Genomic DNA, 26,424 nt, shown 5'->3' with positions numbered 1-26,424 from the left:
AAAATTGTAAACTCAATTGTAAATTGTAACACAAATAATATCTTTAATAAAAAAAATTAAAAAAACAATGGAAATTGAAAAAAAAGTAAGGATTCATGCTTTCAGGCCATTATGTTCCTATAAGCTGACCCTCTCCCTGATGAATGTATGAGTTCAGTCCAGCCCACACATTCACCCAAATCAAACCCCTTAAACCATTATTCCATTCTTTTTTCTAGCCAAGAGGAGCCAAGAGCCAGAGGTCAGGACTCAACTTCTGTCCTCCCTGTTCTCTGCACAGTACTTTCCAGATGACTTTAAGAGGTTATAAATGAGTGCAAACATAAATTCATTTGTGATGATTTTCCCTGAACTTGAACAAGGTCCAGAAAACTGAAAAATACCTTGATTTGAAAATCTCTGATACTTCCATCTCCCTCCATTACCCATGCTTTGTTATAACTGCTCACTGGGCTTAGCCCATTTTCCCTTTTTTCCCAACAGTACAACTTAGCAAGGTTATAAAGGAACTGCCTAGAGCAAGGGGTATTTATATTTCTTTGAACTGCCATGTGTTTTCAATGGGTTGCTATAGAAATTATTTCATATGTGACTTAGTTGTTTTAAAAGAATCAGTAGATAGCAGGGACAGGAGCTAGGCAAGAGAAAGAGTCCAGAAGTAAGGAAATCTGTGATCTGCTCCTGGATGATCCCCAGTGACTTTCTGGGCTGTCTTAAACAAGCCACTGTTAACTTGTTCTAAGTCTCAGTTTCCCATTCCTTTTCAAAATGGTGTCTCTTAACCTCCTCCTTCGTGTTCCTTTCCTATAAGAAACACTGAATTTTTCAAAAGTCGATGTTACCGCTATTTTATGAGAGTGGATCTATAATAGGCGGGGATTCAGCAGGGATAATATTCTAACACCCGTGATGTTTGTCTTTATCTGGTAGAAAAGAGTCGTGGAACAGCTTCGGAAGAATCTGATAGTAAAACAGGAACAGCCAGACAAGTTCCAGATACAGCCGTTGTCGCAGTCTGAAAACAAGCTTGCGCCAGCCCAGCAGCAGCCGCCACCCCCACTCCCCCCGCTCCCCCCACTCCCCCAGCAGCAGCAGCAGCAGCAGCAGCAGCAGCAGCAGCAGTTCCACCACCAGCAGCAAGCAGCTGCCCCCTCTCCTAACCTGACCACCCCATCACAGGTGAGCCCGGGCAGAAGGCCCTCCGGTATTAGGGGAGTACACTAGAGTGAATGCTGGTTACGTGTCCAGTTTATCCTAAGAGCCCTTGGACAAGTCTGCACCAACAGAGCACCCCCTCCAGCAGGTCCTGCTGGGCCCACTCAATGTCTTAGGTGTCTGAGGTTCAGAAACTCTCTTACCACTGCCAGAATATCTCCCAGATCTCTTCTCCTGAGGTGTGAAGGAGAAGAGGGCTACATTTACATTACCCCCAAATCTTACCCACATTCTGAGCTATCATCCCATAGTGTGTGATCCGACTGGAAGGAAGTAAACCTTGTGCTCTGCTCTACAAGAGAGCTGCAATTTTTACAGATACCCCCCCCCAGAGGAGGGGGATGACCCCCTTGAGGTCCTCTGGGCCTCCATCCTCCTTTCTTTCTCTTGGGCCAAACCCAGCCAGCTTCAAACTGCACTTGAATGACTTCTATACCCCAGGGAAATCATCCAGAATTTTGGTAGCAAAGGAAACCCTTTGCTATGTCTGTGCAAGCTAAGAATAAGAGCACCTCACCTGGCCTCAGAAGAGCTAGATGGGTACCCAGATTTTCCACTTAGTAGCTAGTCCTATGACATGTAGGATCTGCTCCATTTAAGAGAAGCAACTCCCTTTTATAGAACAAGCTGAGGTTTGCCCACCTCAGGGAGCAGGAACCCCGTCTCTCCCATCTTAGAGATGTAAAGATAAGCTTCTTTGTCTGAGGAAGAAAGGGAAGATGATAGACCATCTATTCAAAAAATAAAGTGTCAGAGGCTAAGATTAAGAAAGGTATAACAGTATCTTAGAGCCATTTCCTTCTAAGAAATTTTGCAGACATGTTGTAATTTCAGTGAATTAGTAACTGTGACAACACTGCTCATAGGTGGAACTTCCTTTGCCAAGTTAAGTTGTTTTTCCCCCTCTATCAAATTTAAATATTAGAAATGGAAGAGTTCCAAGGTCTGTATCCTTGGACCTGGGTTAAAATGAACAGATCGATGGTGTAACCGATTCTTCCTGTGGACAAAATAGCACAAAAGAACAAGTGCATTTTCAAGCTATAGCTGTGTCCAACCCAACGAAAACAAAGGGAGCTTCGTACAGAAGATCCAGGCTGTTCTCTTGGTGGGTTGCCATGTGGTCAGCAAAATGCAGTGGGATGCTCCAGATGGATTTCCTCATCAAGGGACTTAAGCCAGGATCATGATACAAGGGAACACACACTGGGGCCATATTTAGGAGTAGAAATGATCCTTCCCCAGGAGCTTTCTTCTGGTTTGATGGTCAGATTCTTCATCCAGATGTAATAGAGGCATGTTAGAGAATGTCGGATGTTGTCTATACTGAAAAAAGATGTGAAAAGTTTAGTGCTGTATCACTAAAACAGCTTTCTAGCATAGAATGTGTGTCAATCATAGGAAAAGGTGTTCTCATGGATTTGGAGCTAGTCAGGACATGGCTCATTGGCCAAGACAGAGCTTCCCAAAAGTCTGAGTGCCATTTTAAACTGGAAGAGCTTTTGAAAACATTTGAGCTTATAAATAATATAACTTAAAAGCTACATGATTGTTGCTTATGATGGCTTTTATAACCAATAAGAGCTTAGGTTGCACTAAGACTTAGGACACTCTGAATAATGAAACCTGGATGACAAGTACGGAGTTTTCAAGTTGAAAATAAAAAAAGAACATTTCATTCTGGGATCTGTCCTCAAGCAAATGAGAGAGCCTTTAATCTGAGAAGTTGAATCTCTGTGAGTACTTAAATATTTGGTGATGAGGACAATGTGGAAGGGTTCGAGGCCAAAGGCATTATGTGGAGTGTATATTTTGCCTGGTTAAAATACAGAAGGTTGCATTTGAGGGCTTTGTTAAAAAGGACTTTCTCCATTATTCTTATAAGATAACAAGGCCAATAAGAGAAAGTCAGGGCTGCAATGATTCTAATAACTAGAAATATGTTGCTTTTACTTCCCCCCCTCAGAGGAGACATTTTGGAATCTGGGAATTCTGAACTGATTCAGAATGTCAGCTGGCCAGGTTTTGCAATTGCCACTCTGTGTTATTTTTCAATAGGGCTTGAACTAGCTGATCCATGCGTGTGGTATATTTGGAGCACACTGTGTTTATGTGAAGAGAATAAGGTGGAATTTACTCGTTCCTGTTGTGAAAGCGTTTTCTTTGTTGCTGTAGAGCCCAGGGAAATGTTCCATTCAAAGAGTGTTCCAGATGATGGGATAAAATGGAGAGGAGGTTCTAGGCATCTTCCCTTTCTTTAGCAGTCTTTATTTACTTGACCTCTTAGCACCTCAGCACTTACTAGTTTGAGTAATAGATTCAGTTTCTTTCGGTTTGTTTTTTAAATGTCAATCAAAATACCTAAAGTTTGTTTTTTTGTTTTAAAAAAAACAACTTTCATTTAAAACATAAACAGAAAGAAATAATTAATGAAATTTATTTAAAAATAAACCCAGTGAGGAAAGAGGGGATGTCTCCTTGCTGTCACTTCCTATCCTTGTAGAACAGTGACGTTCCATAGTAATAGACAAAGCAATCAAAAATAGATGTACAGGAGAAATAGATGCCCCATTAATAAAACTCAATTTGCATCTGTGTTGGAGCCTGGCTAATCTTATGGGAAGGTCCTCTGCTTTGCTGGCAAAAAAAAAAAAAAAATTGATTGCAAACTAAGTATCTTGTGTTTTCTCAGTGTTCCTTGCTAATGCTTTTGGGCATTAACTTCCAGGTCATCTCTGTGTCATGAGTTGAGTTTTATTTAAAGTTAAAGGGCCCTCTAGTGAAATATCCAGGAAACTACCACTTTTTATTCATTCTGTTCAGACACTGAGCTAATTTTTACTTGGAAAGCATTTACTTCATTCAGAATGTCAAGTTTTTCTTTGCATATGTGTTCTTTCCCCCTTCCTCTTTGTACTTTGTTGTTATTGTGGGAAGAATCAGAAAGAAAAATTCATTTTTTTCTAGGTTTGCAAAATTATTAGTTCCCTTGGCCACCATCTTGAGTCCTTGGTGGTTTGTGTTCACCTACTCCCTGCCCTTCAGTAAGGACTGGCATACAAGCAGGAAGAGAGAGCCATTGTTGCCCGTGGGCTTATGCAGTGGTGCCTAAAGACAGCCCTGTCTTGGGTTCTGGGCACAGATGGTGGAGGCCACGGGACACCTTTCCTGCCCCATGGGCCCAATGCACCCAAAGGACACCTGATAATTGAATAACAACATTGAACTCCCAACTCTGCTTAGGAGCCGAGGTCACGATTCGGACAAGAATGGGACTTATTTGACACCTGCTTCGGCTCCCGGTTAGGCTCAAGTCCAGTATCGATGGCAATTTTTACACATTGAGTCTGGGATAGACAAAAGCACAACAGCCTCTCTCTCCAGGAGCTCTGTTCCCATCATGGGCAGTGTGTCTGGCAAAGTCTGGCTACTCACTGGAAAGGCTTTTGTCCTTTCTATGCAACAAAATGTTTCTGCTAAAGGCTGTCATTATAAAAATGCTCCTGAAAAACAGCTAGTGATTGGTCTTTTACTATGCCATAACTCACAAAGTTAATGTCTTTAGAGTTTTCATTACCTCAAAATAGGAAATGATCTTTCCTTTTTCTCAGAGTCACAGTTGCAAGTTGATGTTTCTATTTTATAACTGAAGACACTGGAGAAAGTGATTTGTCCTCTGACTTCTTAAAGAATATAGAGCAGAGGTTCAGGGACATTTTACTTCTCCTTATTAGGGAAGAAGGTTGAATTCTATCCTGTGGTGATCAAATGGGCCAAATAATGAATAGTTCAGGCACAGTAAATGAATAACAGAAACAGTACATAAATAGCAGTCCAGAGTAGAACAGTTTGATGAACAGAAACTAAAGTGGATGAATAGCAAGGGAAGAAATTCATATCACCTCTGCAGACAAATAGATTTGCCAATAGAAGAATAGGGAGTTTTGGGTTAATTTAAAAAGAGGAAGCCTAGGGGCAGCTAGGTGGTGTAGTGGATAAAGCACTGGCCTTGGAGTCAGGAGTACCTGGGTTCAAATCCAGTCTCAGACACTTAATAATGACCTAGCTGTGTGGCCTTGGGCAAGCCACTTAACCCCATTTGCTTTGCAAAAACCTCAAAAAAATAAAAAAATAAAAAATAAAAAGAGGAAGCCTAAGTTAGCATCTCCCTACTAGCCAGTTTGATGAGATGGTTTTTCTTGTTTCTAAACTACATGGATCCTCAGTGGTATCTAATAATCAGGTCTCCTATTGTTTAACTTCATAATGGATAGATTCAATTACTGCAGTGAAAGAACCTATAAAAAAGTTGTTCCAATAGATTTGGTAGCATTAATGGAAACAAGGCCAGATCCTCACCCCATCCAGTTCTTGATTTCATCAGACTCTGTCTGAATGAGGGGAGTTTGCTTCTCTTGATGATTGAATAAAAATATCGAACCCCAACTGACAAGAGCAGAGGTCACGACTCGGACAAGAGTGGGACTTGTCACCTGCTCTGACTCCCAGTTAGGCTCAGGTCCAGTGATGATGGTGATTTCCCTGCATTGAGGTTGGGTCAGACTGCTTTCTTTTTGTTTGATTGCTGATGTCTGCTATACCACTCTCCAGTGAAAGTTTCTAGTTAGTAACAACTACACAATCAGAGAATTTGATAACCCTCTGATACTTAGAAATAATATTTGCTCATTTAATGAGTTGATTCATTTCCTAAGACTATGTACCTCAGAGGAATTAAATTGTGAATGATCCTTGTGTAAGTGTTCTTTCTTTCTCTCCAATAAAATGATTAGAAAATGAAATTTTACACAAAATTTTGTGTTGATGACAACTAATACTTATATGGTGATTTTCCCCTCAGTTGGTAACATCCTGAAAATTGAGGATAGAGAAGATGTGCCCCCATCAACCTAGTAACTTTGGCACAGTTTATTAATATATCATACTAGCATGAATGGTCAAATAATACAGAGGTAGACATAGGAATTCTACTCACCTTTCTCTGTGCTACTCTTGCCCCCCATTCATGACTGAATGCACATTATTCAATGTGTTATCATGAGGTTACTTGGACACTTGGATTCTTCCTTTCCCCAAAGTAATGATTATAAGAGTTTTTCAAACAAAAAGAAGGGTTATTATGTATAGTTTCTTGCTTTGTTTTCCTCAAAACAGTAGCATCATAGCAGCCAGTGCAGACATACTGCATCATCCTAATAGATATTTTTTCTCCCCTAGAAGACTGTAACTACAGCTTCTATGATCACCACAAAGACACTACCTCTTGTCTTGAAAGCAGCAACTGCAACCATGCCTGCCTCTGTCGTGGGCCAGAGACCCACCATTGCCATGGTGACTGCCATCAACAGCCAGAAGGCCGTGCTCAGCCCCGATGTGCAAAGCACCCCGGTCAACCTCCAAACGTCGAGTAAGGTCGCGGGGCCCGGGGCAGAGGCTGTGCAGATTGTGGCGAAGAACACCGTGACTTTGGTAAGCCAGCCCTAGGGTCCTTGGGGGTCTGTGGGCGAGGGTTTGGAATCTCTCTGGATAATTATAGGATGGGTCCATCCAGGGTCGTTTCAGACTTTGACTAGTGTGTTCTGTGCCAGCTTCCCTGCTGACACCGACTTCTTTGTACCTGCATGTGTTCAAACTCAGGATATCCAAGAACAGATGCAGTACTTTAATGGTGTCATTGCCTGTGGTCTTATCAGGACAAAAAAATCTTACCACCACCACCCCCCAAGGAAGGCTAAGAACAAAAATGGTTAGGAAGCTTTTGAGGATAAAACTGTTTTCTGAGCTGTGCTGCTCAGCACATTGGGAGAAGGTCTGTCTGCATCATTTTTCGAAAAGACCAACCAAGAGACAGATCTTGGTGCTTCTGAAAGAGGCTTCATTGTTGTTGGTGTGTTTGATATGTTTAAAGCAAGGCCAAGCTACTGAAAATGAAGCATAGATTCGTGACGTGGGCTTACTGTGAGAAACTACCAACAGATCAGTCCATACTGGTGGTTCAGAGCGGCTCAGAATCACAGGTTTCTGGGACCCCTGAGCCCATCAGCCTCACCTTTATGTTCTGTCTAAGGGGTGGTGTCAGTCTTGGAGACCCTCAGTGAAGAGGACTCCCTCCCAAGGCAGAGAGCATTGTGCTTAGAAATTGTGTGTGGTTAGAAAATTTTTCTGTACATAAAGCCAAGATTTTCCTTGTTGCCAGTCTCATCCTTCTTTTATGATTGGCTTTCATGTACTTGAAAATGATTATCACATCTCTGCTAAGTAGTCTTTTCCTCAGGCTAAACATCTCCAGTTCCTTCAGGCATTCCTCTTAGGGCACAAACCCAGCCCTCGCCATTCTGATCCCTTTCCTGGAATACCCTTTCCGACTTGTCACTGTCCTTCCTAATTCTGGCACCAGCTTTGTTTGTACATGTGTGGGAATGTAGGGGAGATGGGGAGTAGGCTACCCAGTCAAAATGCGAGAAGACTCGAGACAAGGGATTCTGAGGAACCTATCCACAGGGCCACAGAACACCCCAAAACTCTCAACCCTTTGATTTAAGAAACCCCCAAGTGCCCTGCTACAGATGCAGCTCACACAATCCCTGACCTTGTCAGCCCAGTGGCTCCCCTCTTGCCTTCATTTGACTTTTTCAAGCTTCCCTGCCACCCTTCCTTCCCAGATTTTGTACACTTGACTGCCCATCCTGTCCTCTGTGTGGTCCAATGACACCAGCCTCCTGCCTTGTTCTCTCACAAGACACTCTGGTCGGGGTTGCTAAGTGGTGCAGTGGATAGAGCACCGGCCCTGGAGTCAGGAAGACCTGAGTTCAAATTCGACCTCAGACACTTAATAATTATCTGTGTGACCTTGGGCAAGTCACTTAACCCCATTGCCTTGCAAAAACAACAGCAACAAAAAAACAAGAAAACAAAAGACACTCTGGTCTCCTGATTCTGAGTCTTTTCCCTGGCTGTCTCCCAGGCCTTGAAGATGCTCCCTCCTCATCTCTGCCTCAAACCTTTCAAACTATCAAACCTTTCCCTGTCCTCCTTCCTGATTGCTCCAGTTTAGCCTTTCTCTGTTATGTTCGCCCATAGTTGTTTGCACATTGCTTCCCCATTAGATTGTGAGCCCCATGAGGACAGACACTAATTTTTACCCTTCTGAGCATTTAAGATTTGTGGACTTTTCTGTATTCTTTCTCCTCCAAGTTTCTTTTGTTGCAGTACCATTTCATTCTAGTCATATTTGAGTCTGTTGAGTCATTTCCCTAGAGACAATCATCAGCTTTGTTTCCATTTCTGTATAGCTCCTCCTCTCCCCCCCCAACCCTTTACCAAATTATTTTTGTTGAATAAGGTATCATATTTTAGATTCACATTTCAGCCCTAGATGTCTTTCTTCCGAGTCTCTTCCAAAATAAACAGAAAGTCAAATTTTCTTCTTTGTAGTAGGCTTTCTAAATCTCAATGCTTATTAACACTATCTTTGTATATGGATACAAAGGTGACTCACCTCTTTTTAAAAGTTTTTTCTCCTTTTAATTCTGGTATTTCTAATGCTATTCTTCCCTCCCATTCTAGAGATACTCTTTATGGCATCTAACTTAGTGGATGGATTTGGGCAGTTTTCTCTCTATCTATTCCTTTTCAATTTAAAGCCTTTTTTATTAGATTTGCAAAATTCCAGGCAAAGACATTCTTACTAGTCCTTGTTAGGTACACTCTATACCTTGGCCACAAGCCCATTCATTATTCCTACAATTTTAAACCTGTTCAGATAAGGACCCTTCTGTTAGGTGAAGAGCCATTTGGCTGGCCAGCCAACTTGACAAAACTTCCCTGTGTTGTAGAGCCAATTTTGATTTTTTTAAATACATAAGTGCAAGTGTTGAAGAATTTCAAAGGAAATTGGTTAAGCTTGCTGAGCCAGCTATGTTCTACAATTAGGTGTGTGATGAAACAGAAATGGGGTTCAGAGAAGAATGGGAGGGTAAAAAAAATGCATCACAATGAATGCCAGAGGCAGGGGGTTGGCAGGGGGAGAAGCTGATTTCCAAAGAGAAATGAGCCTGAAAAGACTCTGATGGGGCTTAGTGTCCTGCAACCAAACCTTCTCCCCCAGTTTAACTGTCTTTTTTATATTTGCTTAGCAGGTTCAAGCAACACCTCCTCAGCCCATCAAAGTTCCACAGTTTATCCCTCCTCCCAGACTCACTCCTCGCCCTAACTTTCTCCCCCAGGTAAGTGGGCTGAAGACAAGCCCAGGGAAGGGCAAGGCTAACCAGGAGCTGCTCTCTTCAACTCATATTTATATATAATTCTGGAAGGACATATTGTTGGCACTTAGCAAGAATAGGCTGAGACAGTCTTAGAACTGGGGTCAGGGAACACCAGACAGAATGTCAGACGACTTGACAAAATTGGAAGCATCTCTTATCACTATGGGGAATACTGGAATGATCTGGCCAGATCCCTCCAGTTAGCAATGGAGAGACAAACTGATTTACAGAGAGCTTGTTTTTGCCCCTGTATTTCTTAAGAACCTGTGGCTGTCTGCTCACAACATACAGATTAAAGAAAGAAGCAGAAGCCAACTTCCCCAGCAGAGGACTGTTGATCTCTGCCCTCCAGATTCAGGGAGCAGAGCGCCGTCATTGACCTCGAGCTCAGAACATGGAGCCTTGACCAAGACCAAGTTCAGGGTCTTGCTGGGTCGCCCTGGACAGCTTCATCCAAGTCCCATGCTTCTCCTCTGTATAGGGGGAGTTAAGATCTGTCCAACATCTACTGATAGAGTGCTGAGGACTGTGGAAATATATTCTTAGGGTTTTGTGCTTTTCCAAAGGGTCATTGACCTTGACACAAGTTGTAACAGCTGGGAGGGAGCCTTAGGGGTCCTTGCAGTTCTCAGACAGTGATCTGCACCCAGTTTTGGCACAGTTAATCCTCTTTGAGGTTGACTCGCTGGGAAGGCCAGAAAGAAATTCCCATCGAGGACCTCATTAGTGGATGTTAGTCTAGAACCTTTTCTAGGTCACAGTGAAGGGGATGACAGGTGAAAACCAGAAAATCAGAGGCCAGAAATATGGGGGAGTCAGGACTGTGACCAACTCTGTGTAAAGAGAGAAAAATGTGATGAGGAGGGCTCCTGAGCCCTGGGTGCAGACATGGGTTGTGCCCGGGGCCCATGATGGCCTCAAAAGATTCTGTCAGAGCCAGAAGCCTCTCTCAAGGTGCTGTCTCAGAGGGCATTCACATCCAATGGGATGTGATGAGCCTGTGCATGGTACTTTAGTTCATTTACCCAACTCATGTTTGAATGAGAAGACAATGAGTCAGGGTTGTCTTTTCTTCATTTCCCTGCAGGTCCGACCCAAGCCAGTGGCCCAGAACAACATCCCCATCGCGCCGGCACCCCCTCCCATGCTGGCAGCCCCTCAGCTCATCCAGAGACCTGTGATGCTGACCAAATTCACCCCTACCTCCCTCCCCACATCCCAGAACTCCATTCACCCCGTGCGTGTTGTGAACGGGCAGACGGCAACCATCGCCAAGACCTTCCCCATGGCCCAGCTCACCAGCATTGTGATCGCCGCTCCCGGGGCCCGCCTGGCCGGGCCTCAGACTGTGCAGCTCAGCAAGCCGAGCCTTGAGAAACAGGTACCAGCATCCTGCCAGCCTCCAGGCCTGCTTGGCAGGCTTCCTGTGGGAGAGTTCTCCAAGGAAGCCCCCTGAGTGTGCTGCTGCTGCTGCCCTCACTCAGGGTGCAGGGGCAGAGACGGGGGGCCCCAGTCATTTCAGACAGATCAGAAAACAAGAACTCCCCAGCCAGCTCTGATCTGGTGGTTTTAGGTAAGAAGAGATGAAGAGGGGCAAGCACAAGCCTCTAAAAAGAATCTGGCAAAGTCCTTTTCACCCCTGAGGTTAGAGATCTCTTTAGCCCTTCTGTTGAAGGCTGGTCTTCATTTGTGCTTTCTGGTTTGGGTTCTCGCTCAGAAGGAAATGAGGCTGGAGCATCTCAAGGAAAAAGCCTTTCCTCCCAGGAGGAGCAAGACAGGATAGATTTAGGACAGGTCATCTTTGTCCCACCTTTCTCCAAAAACAGTAATGGGGGTAGGAGGAAGCTTTTCCCAGAAAAGGAGGATTGTTTGGAAGTATATTTGATCTCAGAGCTCAACCAGATAGTGATGACCAACAGGCCTTTTCCCTCCTCCCTGGAGCCTTTGGAAATATTCTGTCCCAGGGCCTGGCTTGCCAGACATGCTGCTGAAGCAGCCAGGATCATCTTCATCAATTCTTAGCATCTATCCTAGTGTGTAGGGGGCTGCGATGGAGGATGGGGACAGGCATGATAGAGAACCTCTTGTTGGTGAGTTTGTAATCTGACAGAAGGGCACCCAGGCCTGGCTATCAATACAAGAAAGAATGAGATTCATGCCTCCTGCCAGAGGCCTGGGCAGAGTGCTGGGAGATTTAAGGAGGGTAGTATCATCGTGACACTCAAGTGTGTAGAGGGGAAGGCTTCAGGAGGAAAGGTTCTAGCCTTGGGGGTTGGGTCTTTAGGTTAAGAAGGGGACTCAACATAGAGAGCAGAGGGTCTGATCCAGAAAACAGGACAAGACTAGGGGCAGAAATGAGCTCTGTTGGACTGGAACAGGACCTGAAGGGAAATAGTAGGTTGGATCTAGGTTGTGAGTGGCCTTAAATCTTAAGATAAAGAATTTCTACTTTTATTTGGCAGGCAGTCTAGAACCCCTGAAGGTTTTTGAAAGAAAAATAATGAGTAGAGTAGAGACCCATAGTACCAGAATTCTATTCTCCTAGGATCCAAGACACTTCATCTTTCCATTCCCAAGAAATGACTCATAAAACATACAGTACTTTGAAGAACATTTATAAAGGATTAATTTAGACAACAGATTTTTTTTCTTTGTGTTTATCCTCTCCCCTTCCCTTCTGATAATGATACTTCTAAGGAACAATGACTTTTTTGTTTCTCTTGGAAAAAGTTTTTCTGCTGTATTTTTTTTCCCATTCTGAATCCTAACCTTTTAGTGATGCCTATGTGGCAAAAATGCTCAGTATTATGTTTTTGGCACTGATCACCAAAGATAGATGCATTAATTAAATCATTTTAAGCATCTCGGCTTAAAGTGGGGGGAAAAAACCCCAAACGGACAAAGAACCATCATGCTTTTGAAAATCTCTCTGACACAGCTATTTCCACTTATAATTTATAGTATTCCCAAACAAAAGCCAAAATTCCATAATCCAAATTAAACAGGAGGACAAGATTTAGGTGATAATTTTGATTCATTAAACAGAACAATAGTAACTTTGGGAGCATCCTGGAGAATTCTGCACTCTTCCTAAAGATCCTCCCTTTAACCTGACCAGAGGTGAACTCAAGAGATGCTTCTGTGAATTGCCTTTGGTTAGATGATTGCTCTTAATCCCATTCAGGGAGTCTGCTCCTTTCCTGAGCTCCTTGGGCCTCTCCTTTTAGAAAGTGATTAGGCCGCTGATAAGAATGTTAAAAAGGCTGACAGGCAGGGCCTTGTTTTGGAATTACTGGTTAAAGATTAATGAAATTTCTTAATCAGATCAGATCAGACTTTGGACAGAGATATTAAGAATATATTATTTCTTAACATTACTAAATGAGCCTGGATGGAGCAGACATACTGGGAACCTCCGTATGCTTTCAGACCTGATTGAAGTTAGTTTTAGAAGGTTTTTTGTTTAAGACTTTTGACATCAGGTAGGACATCAATTAAAAAGGTACCAACTAATTTTTGTAAAAGAATTTTTTTTTGTAAAAGTAGATTGGGTTTTTTTTTAACTCTCCTATGGGGAAAATCCTCTCAACTCTATTTTTTACCTACCTCCTGGTTTAGTAGGTTTATACTTAGAAAGACCTGACCATGGCAACAGAATCCATTCATGGAATGCTCTGGTATCCAGTTCAGCATCAGGTAGTCCCAAGACCATTGGACTCAGAGACAAAAAGCCTGGGGTTAAATCAGACTTCAGGAGCTTGTGTGAATCTGGATACTTCCCCATCTGCAAACTGGGAATAATAGCCTTTGGACTACTGACCTCACAGGGTTGTTGTGAGGAAGGCTCTGTTGTAATCAACTCCAAACAGCCATTTTTGTGAATCTTGGATTTTGAAAAATGCCCCAGCTGGCCAAAGAATGGCAGAAGGGACCCTGGCCGTGGGCGCCTGGGATGGGTGGCCCTCACCGTTTCAGTTCAAGAAGCGTTGACTCCTTGGGTGTAGCCATGGCTCTCTGTACCCGTGAGCTTCCTGTAGAATTGGAAGGTCTGAATTCTCGTTCTGCTCTGCTGGCCTTAAGTACCTCCACAACTTCAGAAGATCAGACCTGACAATCGCCAAGATTCTGCTCACCTCCAAGTCCATACACCACTCAAGGACCCCGCCATCAGGAAATTTATGTTCTACTAGAATTTATAGTTTATAAATGGAAGGGGAAGGGAAGGATTGGAGAGAGGTCAGGAGGGCTCCTTTTGAAGGTCAGTTGGTCAATCATCATGCATTTATTCAGTGCTTACCATCCCCCATTCTAATGAGGGAGAGAACTAGATGGAAGGGATTGTCTGAAAGAAGGTCGCAATAGGTAGCAGGCCTGGGAAAGACTTTCTAAAGAAGGGAGGGGGGAGATGGGATGCTTCAAATGAACCTTGAAAGACGTGAGGGGAGAGACAGGCCTTTTCCAGCCTGTGGATAGAGGAGCAAAAACAAGTACCCTGTAGCTGGATCTTAATGATGGAGAAGGAGGCTGGGAAGGTGGGAAGGAGTCTGCCTGAAGGTGGAGTGTATGTTTGGTCCTGGAGGTAATAGGGAAGGGGAGCTCATAGAGGGAAGGGGAGAATGGCCTGGTTAGGCCTACACTTTAAGGAAGTCACTTTGTTAGCCTCCCTGGAGGCAGGGAGACTGAATAGGGGCTCTCACTGTAGTCCAAGTGAGAGGTGACCAGGGCCTATTTTAAGGGGATGGATAGTGGGAGAAATGGCAGCATTTGTCAGAAAACAAGATGTGTGGTGAACACAGGTAGGCAGCTGAGGAGGACCAAAGGGCTGCTGGTGTTACAGGCCTGGAGCTCAGGAAAGACTCAGACTGGATAGCTAGCTGATCTGGGACTCATCTGTTTAGGGATGGCAGTGGTACTGATGGGAGCTAATCCAGAGGGCAGATGAACAGGATATAGGGAGAAAGAGAGAACCCTTATTTTCATCACTGGAAACCATTGAAGAATAAATAATCGAATGCCCATTAATTGGGGAAAATAATTAGAAAGAATAGATATCTTTGTATGTTAGACACTAAAATCATCCAAGGCTAACTGGAGTAGTATTTAGAGTTGCAAGAGTGTATAAATTATTTACCTTATTAAAACACAACTAATAAAATTACTAGTTCATAAAGAACTGCTTAGAGCCTGGAGGTGTAGGGGACAATCACAGTTAGTATGGGCGATTTGGTTGACAAGGCAGCAAAGAAGACTGAGAAGCAACAAGTTGACAGGTAGGAGAGAGCAGTCTCATGAGATATCAGAAAAGAAAGAATGTTGAAGAGGGGAGAGATGGTGAGATCAAGAAAGATGAGGACTGAGAAGAGAACATTAAATCTGACATATCACTGGTAACTCTGGGCAGGACAATTTCAGGTGAATGATGAGATCAGAAAGCAGACTTCAGATGACTTAAGAAAAAGTGAGAAAAGAGGAAATTCACCCCACAGGTGGGGAGGGAGGGATGAATCTGGAGTGAGACCTTGTGGGGGCAGTATGTTTGAAGAGTATAGGAGTAAGAGAGAAGATAGGAATGAAAAATAGGGATTGGCATGTCTTTCAGGGATGAAGAGAACATTAGGAAGTGAGTGTAAGCTGACCCTCAAGGAATGAGTCCTGGCAGAATCTCGCCGGTTGGAAGGAGGCACATCACACAGAGCATAATCCCCCTTGGCGTTCGCCCTCCTAGTAGGTGGTGATGGATTCTGGAGTCCCTGGGGAGCTACCTCCATGTAGACTCTGGATCTTTCCTTCTTCAGGCAACATATCCTCACTCTCCTTTGACTTCATATGGATGGTCTTCATCACGGCCCCCCTTCTTTGCACAAGCTCTAGTCTTTCCCAGTCATACCTAGCAACCTCTGCTGTTGGTGGTTGACAAAGTGCTCTACCAGGACAAGAGAAGGGTGCAAAGATTTGGGGACCGTGATGAAAAAGTTTACTAGAAAATAAAGTGTATGGGAACAACTCATATGAAGATGTGGAACTCAGAGTGAGGGGGAATCATCCTGGTCATCTCCTCCAACTGCCTCAGAGCAGATCTAGAGTTGGACCTAGAACCAAGCCTAGAACCCAAGTCTCCTGAATCCCAGTCCAATGTTACTTCTACCACAGCTTCAGAGATGGGCATTCTGTTCCTGGCCAGGGCTTCCTTCGCTCCATTTTCATTTTTATATATACTGTTTTATGTTGTCCCCTGGGTGATTCTAGTTCTTGGCAATCTGTAAAAAAGGTACTGATTCAATGACTTCATAACCTACTAATATCATTGATCAGTGAAAGGTTACCTGCTTTGTGAAAATATTCAACATATGGGGCGGCTAGGTGGCGCAGTGGATAAAGCACCAGCCTTGGAGTCAGGAGTACCTGGGTTCAAATCTGGTCTCAGACACTTAATAATTACCTAGCTGTGTGGTGTTGGGCAAGCCACTTAACCCCATTTGCCTTGCAAAAACCTAAAAAAAATATTCAACATAACTACAGAAAAAATAGCCAAGTTGTTGCACAGTCAAATTTTCAATGGCCTCACCTGCCAAAAAAGAGAGAGTAATTATAAGATAGCATTATTTCCCAATGTGGTCCTAAATCCCCTCTTTCTCTTTGTAAATTCTAGTTTTTAGAACCTTCCTTCCTAAAACTGGAATTGTACCAAAATTAATATCAGCAGTCCTGCTTCTAACTACACAGATGTAAAATTGGTTTGACCCTCCTTGATAATACTACGTAAAGGGTCTGTGATTTTGTACCTCCAGCAATGCAGATTGCAACCCCCTGAAACTTCATAGATAGCTCTTCATGAGGAAGCTAATTGAGCATCCACACAGTGTTTAGCTGCTGTGGGATATGTGGTCAGGGACCTCTGATTTCATAAATGGGCCTATTTCCTCCATCACTGTAAGTTTCACCCCCTTCTATAACTTAGTAAATACCCCCCCCCCATTCCTGTGACTGGAAAAATCTCTATAGTCACCTCTCCATCCTTAACTAGACTGGTTACATGCACAATCAAAGCTTGTCCAGCTTGGTAGACCCTATCAGGTCTTGTGCTCATCTGGCATAACCTTGCGAATCCATGGTCTACTCTAGGCTGTGAACCAGAAAAACCAGTTCTGGAAAGACAAATGATACTGGAGAGGAAAACAACTTTAAAAGATTGGGAAATTCTCCAAAGGATAAACAGGCCAAAGTTGCTTGTCACCCCACTCATATGTTGTAAGAGAAATTTTCTCTTCTTTTAGTTGAGAAGGTTGAGGAAAAGAGAGATGAGGTAGAAATAGTGATGCTGGTGAACCATTTTTAAGTACATAGAACAAAAGGATATTTTTTTTTAAAAGCCTAGAGAAACAGGACAGTTTTGAAAGCAAATTATAGAATGTATGGTATGGAGATTCCTAGTTTTGTTTTCAGTCCATTTTGTGTTCTACTTTGAATGGTTGGTTGGTGTCCTTTGGGCTCAGAGAGGACCAAAATGACATCACTGTGTCTCGTCCATGTCCAGTGTGTCCAACTATGGCTGATCAGACTAAAAGCGAGCTCAGAAGGCTCTGCCACAGGTTGGACACAAGTAGTCTTTAAAAAAGGTTTTTTTTTTTTGGAGTATGTTAAGTTCAGGATAAGAAAATAATAAAAAAAATGAAAAAATGGAGAAATGAGGTTGAAGTTGTGGTCAGATTGTGGTCAGAATTTGGCTAAACTGGTCTTCAGATGACAGCCATTCAGCCAACCAGAGAACCTTCCAGCAGCACAGTTCAAAAGTGTATCAGTTGCTGTTTCCCATTAGGAATAAATAAATTAATAGATGATGCTGGTGTTGATATAGCAGTCAGTTTATTTAAGTGATTTGTAGTTGGCTTTATTCAGAACAGTATCATGGAGATTCTTGAAGCAAGAAAAAGTCACATTACCTTTATGTTTATGTTTCCATATTTTTAAACACGCTTTTGGTATTTAGGGAGTCCATCAATTAAATGGAAGATAGGTGTTATGGTATGCACTAGCTGCTCTCCCCTGATAGATGGAAGCCTTCCCTATTTTGAGGAGACGTGATAGCTCTGGAATGGTCAGTGTTGTGCAAGTGAGCCTGGATGAGGAGGGGAGATGATGCAGCCAGATGCCCTTGAAGCATCTCTGCTGTCGGTCTTTCTCAAGAGTAGGATCCAGTTGTGTTTAAATATCCAAACTGCAAAGCTGTTGTAGCTTCCTCTCTTAGAGTGGGAAGAGCTGCTCCCCAGGACCTCCATGAAATTTGCCCAAATCCTTCTTGCTGTATCCCGAGAGAGGCTCTTTAAGGAATTCCTCCCCCTCCTCCCAGTGAGACCCTTTCGATGTAATGCCTCAGTCCTCAGGTAGCCTGGTACTCATGAGAGAGGCTACTCTTCTGATCTTCCTCGGAACTCGGTCCCATGGGCTGTTGGTGGGTTTGGTTGCCTCTCTCTGAACTCCTTCCATCCTGTCTCCATCCTTCTGTTAAATGAAGCACCAGCTTCTCTACACCATCTCCATGCAGCTCCTCCTCAACACTATTGCCTTCTCCCCTGGCCCCAGGCTTCTTATCCTTTGCTCCATTCACCTGGTTCCGGCCTTTTGACTCCAAGTCCTAGGTGTGCTCATTTGCATTTCTAAAAGTTATTCCTGCTGTTGTTGTTCCTCCCGTTGTTTATGCCTTACCTGTGTAAACACCTCTCTTATAGACCCCACAATGAGTGTCCCGTTGGTTTATCCCAGAGAGGAGTTTGCTTCAGCTCTTCCCTGAGCTGAATTATTCCCCTGGCTCAATTACTACTGCAGGAGGGGAAAGGCAAAGGCATCATCAGGATATTGGAAAGAGGTGTTGTTTGGAAACAGGTGGTGCTGGAGGGGGTCTCCTTGCACCTCCAGATCAGATGCATGTCAAAGCTGAACTTTGAAGTAGGAAATGCCCCCTGAGCCTGAAAACCCCAAAGATTGGAGGGCGGCCTCTTGGAGGCCTACAATTACATGTGGACTTTCATTGCACTTTTTGACCATTCAGGTTGCTGCTGCAATTCTGTGTGTTTTTGCTGATTGTGCAGCATAATGTTTTACCTGGAAATTTGCTTTTTTTTTCTTTTTTTTGCTAAAGCAGAACCTGTAATAATCACTCTTTGGTTAACATGCTACCAATTTGGGTGAACTTCTATCCCTGTTGTCGTGGGAGGCAGCAAAGATGCTGGGCTTGTTCTTTTTCTTTTCAAGAAAAAAAAAATCTAAACTTTTCCCTTTGATTTTCCTCTCCCAGACCATTAAATCGCATACGGAAACAGAAGAGAAGCAGGCAGAAAGTCGAACCATCACCCCACCTGCCGCACCTAAGCCAAAACGTGAAGAGAATCCACAGGTATTTGTCAGAAAATAAAGACTGCACCCTCCCAGAGTCTAAGCCCTCCTGGCCCTCACCTGATGGGGAAGCTTGCCCTCCAGGCTCTGCATTGCCCTCCTTTCCTCTTGCTGAACACAGTTGGTCATGTATCCCACGGAGAACACCCCTTGCCCTCTGGCATTCTCTCTGTTTCACTCATTACATTTCCTGGGGAATATCCAGGATTAAGTCTGGGAATTTGGAGTTCCTTGGCTGGCATTATAACATGTCCAGTAAATCCTGTTCATTTGGGGAGAGGCCTCAGGGCTGATCCCTCCCCACCAGAGGGACCTTGACTCCTATTCCCTGTGGCTTAGCCAGGAGCCTGACTTGGCTGTGTTGACCCTAAAGTATGTTTTTTTTCTTTCTTTGGCACAGAAACTTGCCTTCATGGTATCTCTAGGGCTGGTGACACATGACCATCTAGAAGGTAAGTAAAAGGTTGGGGGTGCTTGGGTTGGGGCCCAGATTAGGGATGCCCGGGTCGAGCTGATCCTTTGCTTTGGAAGCTTTCTTCCTGTGTAGCACTGGCCCTAAGTATGTCAGGTCCATGAAGGAGTGAATCTTGAAACAGAGCCCAGCTTCCTCTGCACTTCTACCTTGGTCATTTCTGGCCAGGGAGGATTTCCTTTATGTTCTTGACTGGCATCCTGGTTCCCCTCTAATGGCCCGTGTGACTTTACCTGCCCACAGATGTGCCCTTCACATATGTGGGGTGGATGGGCTCCCTCACCCTCCAGTGCAGGGCTCATCTGCTCAGTCCTTGGCTGAACCAGTCTTCCTAGACCTGCTGGCCCCATCTGAGGTGGTCTTTAGGAAGCCAAGGCCTGGGACAGTTAGGTGGCACAGTGGATAGTGCACTGGCCCTGGAGTCAGGAGGATCTGAGTTCAAATCCGGTCTTAGACATTTAATAATTACCTAGCTGTGTGACCTGAGTGACTTAAGTCACTTAACCCCATTCATTGCCTTGTAAAAACTTAAAAAAAAAAAGTCTGAGCCCATCATTGGTGTAACGGGATGCTCTCCAAAGCTGTCCTTTTTGATCTGACCTCTCCTCTTCCCTAGAAATCCAGAGTAAGAGGCAAGAAAGGAAAAGGAGGACCACCGCCAACCCTGTGTACAGTGGAGCTGTCTTTGAGCCCGAGGTATCCAGGCTTGACCTTCTCTGCTGCTGTAGGGGCCAGGGCTCCATCCTCTCTGTAGGGCAGTGATTGGGGTCTTCTGGTTGTTTCCCCTCTGAATGGACCCAGGATAGATGTGTGGGTGCTTGGGGACCTGCCCAGTACAAGGCGGACTCTGATCCGATGGTCCAGCCCCCCTGTCATGGAGGATAGGGGGAGGTGTGGGTCTGAGAGCTGAAGGTGATAAGGCCTGTAGAGGTAGCTTCTTGACAAGCTCCAAGACCCTATTCCAACTTGCTCACCCTGTGAGGGTGTTTGCTCAAGACCTAGCAACTCCGCTAAGTTCCCTTTCTGTGTTCCCAAAGCGTAAGAAGAGCGCAGTCACGTACCTGAACAGCACAATGCATCCTGGGACCCGGAAGAGAGGTGAGGGTCTTTCAGCATCCCACCCTTGCTACTGCCCCTCTGTCTGTGTTTACACCCCACATTGCCCCTCCTGAGAAGAAGGTTTTAAGGAATAGGAAGAGGAGGATTAGGAGAGTTCTCTTTAAGACTGTTCTGGTTCACCAAAAGATGGCTCAAGCAGGGTTTTGACTAAGCTGTGCAGGGAGGGGCTTCAGGGCTACTTTTCTGCCCAGAGCCAGAGTGCCCAGCACCACATGAGGGGGGCTCTTGTTACTGTCTGGGTCTTGCTGCCACCAGGAGGCAGAGAATTTGATGCCACAGACTTCTGGAAAGGGCAAGCAAATCAGGACTCCCCAAACCCCAGGGATCCCAATTCTTTCACTGCCAGCCTCCCTCTTGACATTCCCTGCTACCTACAGAGGCAGAACTCTCCCTAAAAGAGCAGAAGGAGTTCTCTGTGGTGGTCCGATGGGTTAACATTAACGTGGGGCTCTTAGATCTGTGAGACCTCCCAGGGGTGACACTGCATCCCTGAATCCCAGGGCTAGGAGGCCAGGAAGCTGGCAAGCCTTCTAATTCTGCCAGTATTCACAGACACCAAATGTCTGGAGGCCTGGAAGGGCCATCAACTCTGGTTTGAGTTGGGTCCCACCAAATCCACACATTCAGAGAGGATTCTCTCCTTTTTTTCAGAAGACCCAACAGGGAGGAGCTAGAGTGGGAGAGCGTGGCAGTGGTGGAGGGAAGAGGTCCCTCCATCTTAGAATCAGTGAGTGAGGGAAGGAAAAGGCCATGATCAACTGTGCCCCCTAGTTGGACCAGTGGCATCCCATGGCCTAGAATTCTTTAGAAGTCAGCCCATGAGGCATGGGAACTGCAAAGTCTGAAGCTCCTTTGGGGAAGAAAAGGGGAAATTGGCTGTAGGCAATAAAGAAATAAGTTGTTTAAAGACACTGCAGGCAGTAGAAGCGGAGACTGATGATGGAAGAAGAGGGTCAAAATGAACTGAGGTCAAAGAGGGAAAGGGAGAGGAACTTCCAGCCACAGACAGTGATCCTGGACCTGGAAATGAGAGAGGGAAAAAAAGAACCAATTAAAAAATAGAAAGGTGAGGGGATGAGCAGAGAAAGAGCAGCTGGCTACCTCAGTCATATCCCTGGCACCAGGGCTCAGCCCTCTGGGGACTCAAGACCCAGTCAGTACAGGTCTGGCTCAGAGATCCAGGGAGATGTTGTGGGGACCTCTGTTCCTGGCCGTGGTCGAGAACCTAAAATGAAGGGAAAGAGGACCAGTGATCCCAAAGAGCCATCATGACTTGGTCAAGAACAAGTCTTTTTTTTCCCCTTTTATGACATTTATTATACTAGTCAGAAGGTCCAGGGTTCAAGTCCTTCTGACAGCTGGGAGGCACTAGGAGCGAGGGACCCATCTCATGCATGACATGATTCAAGTGGGGTTGGAGCTGTTTGTGGGAGCATGAGCTTAGACCACTCAGCCGGTGACCTGCAGGTCTTGGTGCCTCCCCAGGGTCTTGGGAAAAAGCCCATTTTTTAGACAGTGATCTAATCCTCCTCCATGGGGAGAACACGTAAATGGAAACACTGGTCAGTCACTCACCCACTGAAATGGCTTCATTGATAAGCCAGAAACCTCTTCTTAGTGATTAATTGGTGTACTCCTACAACAGATCTTTCCCTGGATCTGCTAATGAGTGGAGAGGGGCATTGATTTGAAAGTCACTTTGTGCTGCTTCTTCCCGTGCTTAGATGCAGAATGAGCATTTTATGGACCAAAGAAGGACAGAGGGGTCCTGGGTGGGTAGTCAGCCTTAGAATGAGGGTATGCACAGATTCCCCAAGTTGACCAGACCCATGGATGTTGGATTAGAAATTGGAGAGAACAGATGTTCTCTCTCTGGCACCCCAACTTTGAGCTCCCCATTGGGATTGCAGCATGCATTTGCTCCCCTGAAATCATTGGCCATTGGAGTTCAGGGCCTTGTCCTGAGCTTCCTCTGGCAATGATCTGCTAGCACAGCCGAGGACCTTCCCTCGGTCTCCGAGGCTGCGCTGCTACTGGGAGAGTCACATCGATGTTTCTAATGACATTTAAGTCTCAGCTTCTCTTCCTCTCTTTGTGACTGTTGTACTAACCTCCTGTCTGCTCCCTCACTTCCTTTTCCATGCTAGCCAATGAGGATCACTGGCCAAAGGTATGTAAGATCATCTTCCCCTCTCTCCCCTTCCCCCCTTCCCTGTTCCCTTCTCTCGGCATGTAGGTCGTCCTCCAAAATACAATACTGTGCTGGGCTTTGGAGCCCTGACCCCAGCATCCCCCCCATGCAGTCATCCTGACTCCCCTGAAAATGAAAAGACAGAGACCACATTCACTTTCCCTGCACCTGTCCAGCCTGTGTCCCTGCCCAGCCCTGCCTCCACAGACGTAAGTAATCTGGAAAACATTTTCTCTCTGAGAGCTTTAAACTGGGGATAGCTGCTCTCAGGGACTTCCTCCTTCCTCAGCCCACTCAGCTGATCTGACCCCTTGGGGTAACATTTGATGACTCAAGAATGTTCCACAACCTTCTTTGTACTATTTGGACTCAAGAGAAGAGTTTCCTCTGGAGCCATGGAACTGGACATGTAAATAGGCATCTTACAATGAAGCCAGGACACCCAGACCTAGATTTGGGGGTGACTGGACTTGTTTGCTTTAAAATGACTTCCAGTAAAGAAGCAGATGTGGCTTATGTAAGTGAGCACCATTAGAATTTCCATAACTCACCTACACTTTCATTTTGGAAACAGTCATCCAGCATCAACCTTTGTTCCCCAAAAGTTCCTTTGTGGTGGAGTGGAGGGGAGCAAGTCACTAGGGAGGCTCTTGCTCCAGATGACCCACTTCCTGTCCACCAGAGTGAGAACTGAAGCCTTTCTAGGGGATCCCCACTTGGAACAATGACAGGAGGACCCCCCCCAGGTCCTTGGCTCCTCTCAGAGAACCCTGGCAGTCCACACAGCATCCTCCGAGTCACAAGATGAGGACTAAGCCCTGAGTGTCCAGTCTGAGTTTTACCTCCTCCTCCTCCTCCTCTCTGGAAGGCAGAGACCTCAGCAAGCCCCTCCACTGTAGAAGGTCATTTATCAACTGATGACTCCAGTCAGAGTGACCTGAGTCCAGGCACTGACCAGCCCAATGTGGAGCCATTCCACCTCGAACTTGCATTGCTTCTGTCCTTTGGACTGGTGCTTCGTCAGACCCTGGCACAACAGGATGCCATTGCCAGAGGGACTCACAGACTTCTTGGTGGCAGATCTCTCTGAAGACCCCTTTGCTGCCTTTCTTCTCATGAGCCTTTCAGGGGCACATTATTCTTGGAAAGACTCCCCACTGAGCCTGCCAAGGTCCGAGTGTGAACCACAAGCTTTGATCTGATGCCCTTCTAGAATGCAAATGTTGTTTTTCTTAGAAGACTGGAGAGGAAGAAAGCTCTCCTGAAATGCCCAGATGCATGGCTTGGAGCCCCCTCTATGCCATGCCCAGAACTTTGAAGCCACATGGTCTTCTCCTTCATGGAGCCCCACACCTCTGCTCCTGGGGATCAGTAGCCCCCCGCCCCATTCACTAAAGCCTGATAGTGGACCCCGTGGTTCAGCCTGATGCCACCAACCCTGGTTTTAGAAAGAGAAAGATGTGGGGCCTGGGGACCTATCTATTCTTTCAATAAGTGATCCAGTGGTGGGTGACTGGGACAGGGACTCCCTCCTGGTGTCATAGCTCAGTCCTCTCCCGACTTGCCTTTAGATTCAGAACAGGTGTTAGCAGTGGACCCCCAGAGCTGAAGCCTCCCCGGCCCTGGCCTCATGCTGGCTTCACGCCGGCACTCCTTCCGTAGGTGCACCCAGAAGGGTGTGAGGAGACCGAGGAGTCTGTTTTACTTTTTTTTTTCAGTTCTCCACTCCACAAAGCAGTTGAGCTTAGTTGGACCTCACACATTCCCGTATTTCTTAATTGAAAACTTGAGCCTCCACTTCCATGACAGAACTTCCCCGGGCCACAGGGCCTTGTCGGTGGAGCCACTGCCATCACACACAGTCAGGGCTGTGAGTTGCTCATCACCCCAGCCTTGGCTGTGGTTTTCAATGAGTTGTGTCTTATTTACTTCCCAGAGATAGCTTTTCCCTGGTAATAAAGATTAAAATCTGCCCCCTTGTACTTTGTAGCTCTGCTTACTCCCTGTAGCTCTGCTTACTCCCCAGTTCTGGGTAACCAGACTACCTGGTGAAAGAATGGAAAACTTGCCTTTCCTTGAGAAGGACATCAGAGGTCTCCATAAACAGTGTCCTCTTGGTTAGGGATCCCCCTGGCATCCATGACTGGCCATGGCTGCCCCTCCAGGCCCCAGACCACTCATCTGTAGGATGATAGAGCAGGATGACTTGGCCTCAGAGACCCATAGAGATGAAGGGACCCCCACCCCTCATCTCCAAAAGTGATGTTAGAGCTTGAGATTCAGGGAAAACTCTAAAAAATGTTGAGAGCATCCCCTTTGGAAATGTAACCTGGGACTTCTTGGGAGGGCCTATGCTCCCAGCTCACACCTTGGGGGGGGGGGGGGGGGGAGACTCATCACTCCCCATAGCAGGGGGTTGTGTTTAGTCATCCAGGCTGTATCTCAGAAGTCAAAATTCACCTTTCTGCCCTCTCTCACCCCCTCCTCTCAATCTCTCAGGGTGATATCCATGAAGATTTTTGCAGCGTTTGCAGAAAAAGCGGGCAGCTGTTAATGTGTGACACATGTTCCCGCGTCTATCACCTGGACTGTCTGGACCCGCCTCTGAAAACGATTCCCAAGGGCATGTGGATCTGTCCCAAGTGTCAAGACCAGGTACTGGGTGAGGGGCGGGGAGGCACAGGCTCTGTGCACCAGACTGCCTGGAGGCAGCTTGTTCTGGAGAGGAGGGAGGAGAGCCCCCTTTTATAAATAAGGAAGGAGCCCTTCCACACATGCACGCACACACACGCACACGTACCATGCACATACATGTAGGAATGTGCATGCATGTACACACGGGTGTGAACACATGCTCATATACACATGAAATGTGAGCACACAGACATGAACACAGTTGTACACAAATTCATGCACAAACATGACCATACTTGTAGACACAAAACATGCATGCACACAAGTGTGCACACCCACTCACACACACAAGCACACAAAAACAACATTCATCAGCACACACTGCTCCCAGGAGCTGGGGTGTCCTCTTTCCCCTACTCCTCACATTTAAGTACAGCATACCCTCCAAGTTTTTCTGGCTTCTTCGTGAGATGGTTGCTGAGTGTCCAATTGGTAATTGAGATTTCAGCTGCCACTAAATGAGCCAGCCCCGGCTGACCCAGCCATACCTTTGTCCCTTAGTCATCAGCCCACCCAGCCCCCATCCTGGTCTCTCTGATACACTTACTCCACAAGCGGTCTTAACCTAGTGCCTGGACCTTGTCCTGCTTCAACTAGGAGCAAGTCCCCCCCGAAGAAATGGCCAGCAAATTGTTAGGGAAAGTGGCAGCAGCCATCCTCACTGCCCTACTGCCCCACTGCCCCGGCTCCAGCTTCAGGAAGCGGCAATATGGCACAGCTCAGCTCTCCCCAGCTGAAGCCCCTAGTAAGCCTGAATGAATTCTTAGCATCCCAGGAGGGCTGGGTTTCAACTCCCAGAATTCCTGGCTGGAGAACACACATCTTTTGTAACCTGGTGCCCACACAAATCCACAGGATGTGCCCAGAGCCTTACCCAAATGGTCATGAAGACTGGGAGAGCCCAGCCTCTCCTCCCATCTCTTCTTCATGTCTCTGAAGTGAATTCTCACTGTCCAAATAGTTTATTTTCAGCACGGGACTGTTTTGGTCAATGTTTTGGTTAGATTGACCCTAAAAAAGAGATTTTTCACATTTTTGGCCTTTTTCAAAAATAAATT

The 26,424-nt window shown here is 45.6% G+C and overlaps 1 protein-coding gene across 12 annotated transcripts in view; it reads left to right on the top strand.

The window, feature by feature from the left end:
• PHF21A (PHD finger protein 21A) overlaps window positions 1-26,424 on the top strand; it is a 200,538-nt gene that overhangs the window by 164,830 nt on the left and 9,284 nt on the right. For 7 of the 12 annotated variants that reach the window (XM_074230533.1, XM_074230538.1, XM_074230539.1 and 4 more), the window contains 10 exons: window positions 931-1,179; window positions 6,454-6,705; window positions 9,372-9,461; window positions 10,588-10,881; window positions 18,793-18,891; window positions 19,291-19,342; window positions 19,979-20,058; window positions 20,400-20,460; window positions 22,718-22,881; window positions 25,172-25,327. In XM_074230533.1, the coding sequence (XP_074086634.1) occupies window positions 931-1,179; window positions 6,454-6,705; window positions 9,372-9,461; window positions 10,588-10,881; window positions 18,793-18,891; window positions 19,291-19,342; window positions 19,979-20,058; window positions 20,400-20,460; window positions 22,718-22,881; window positions 25,172-25,327 (1,497 nt within the window). Of the gene's footprint in view, window positions 1-930; window positions 1,180-6,453; window positions 6,706-9,371; window positions 9,462-10,587; window positions 10,882-18,792; window positions 18,892-19,290; window positions 19,343-19,978; window positions 20,059-20,399; window positions 20,461-22,628; window positions 22,652-22,717; window positions 22,882-25,171; window positions 25,328-26,424 lie in introns of all 12 variants that reach the window. The other 5 variants (XM_074230544.1, XM_074230542.1, XM_074230541.1 and 2 more) reach the window with 5 other exon arrangements.

Source organism: Macrotis lagotis, chromosome 3, assembly GCF_037893015.1.
Source record: "Macrotis lagotis isolate mMagLag1 chromosome 3, bilby.v1.9.chrom.fasta, whole genome shotgun sequence".
NCBI classification, from domain to species: Eukaryota; Metazoa; Chordata; class Mammalia; order Peramelemorphia; family Peramelidae; genus Macrotis; species Macrotis lagotis.
Note: the sequence above shows the minus strand (reverse complement) of the source record. Positions and strands in the feature narration are given on the sequence as shown.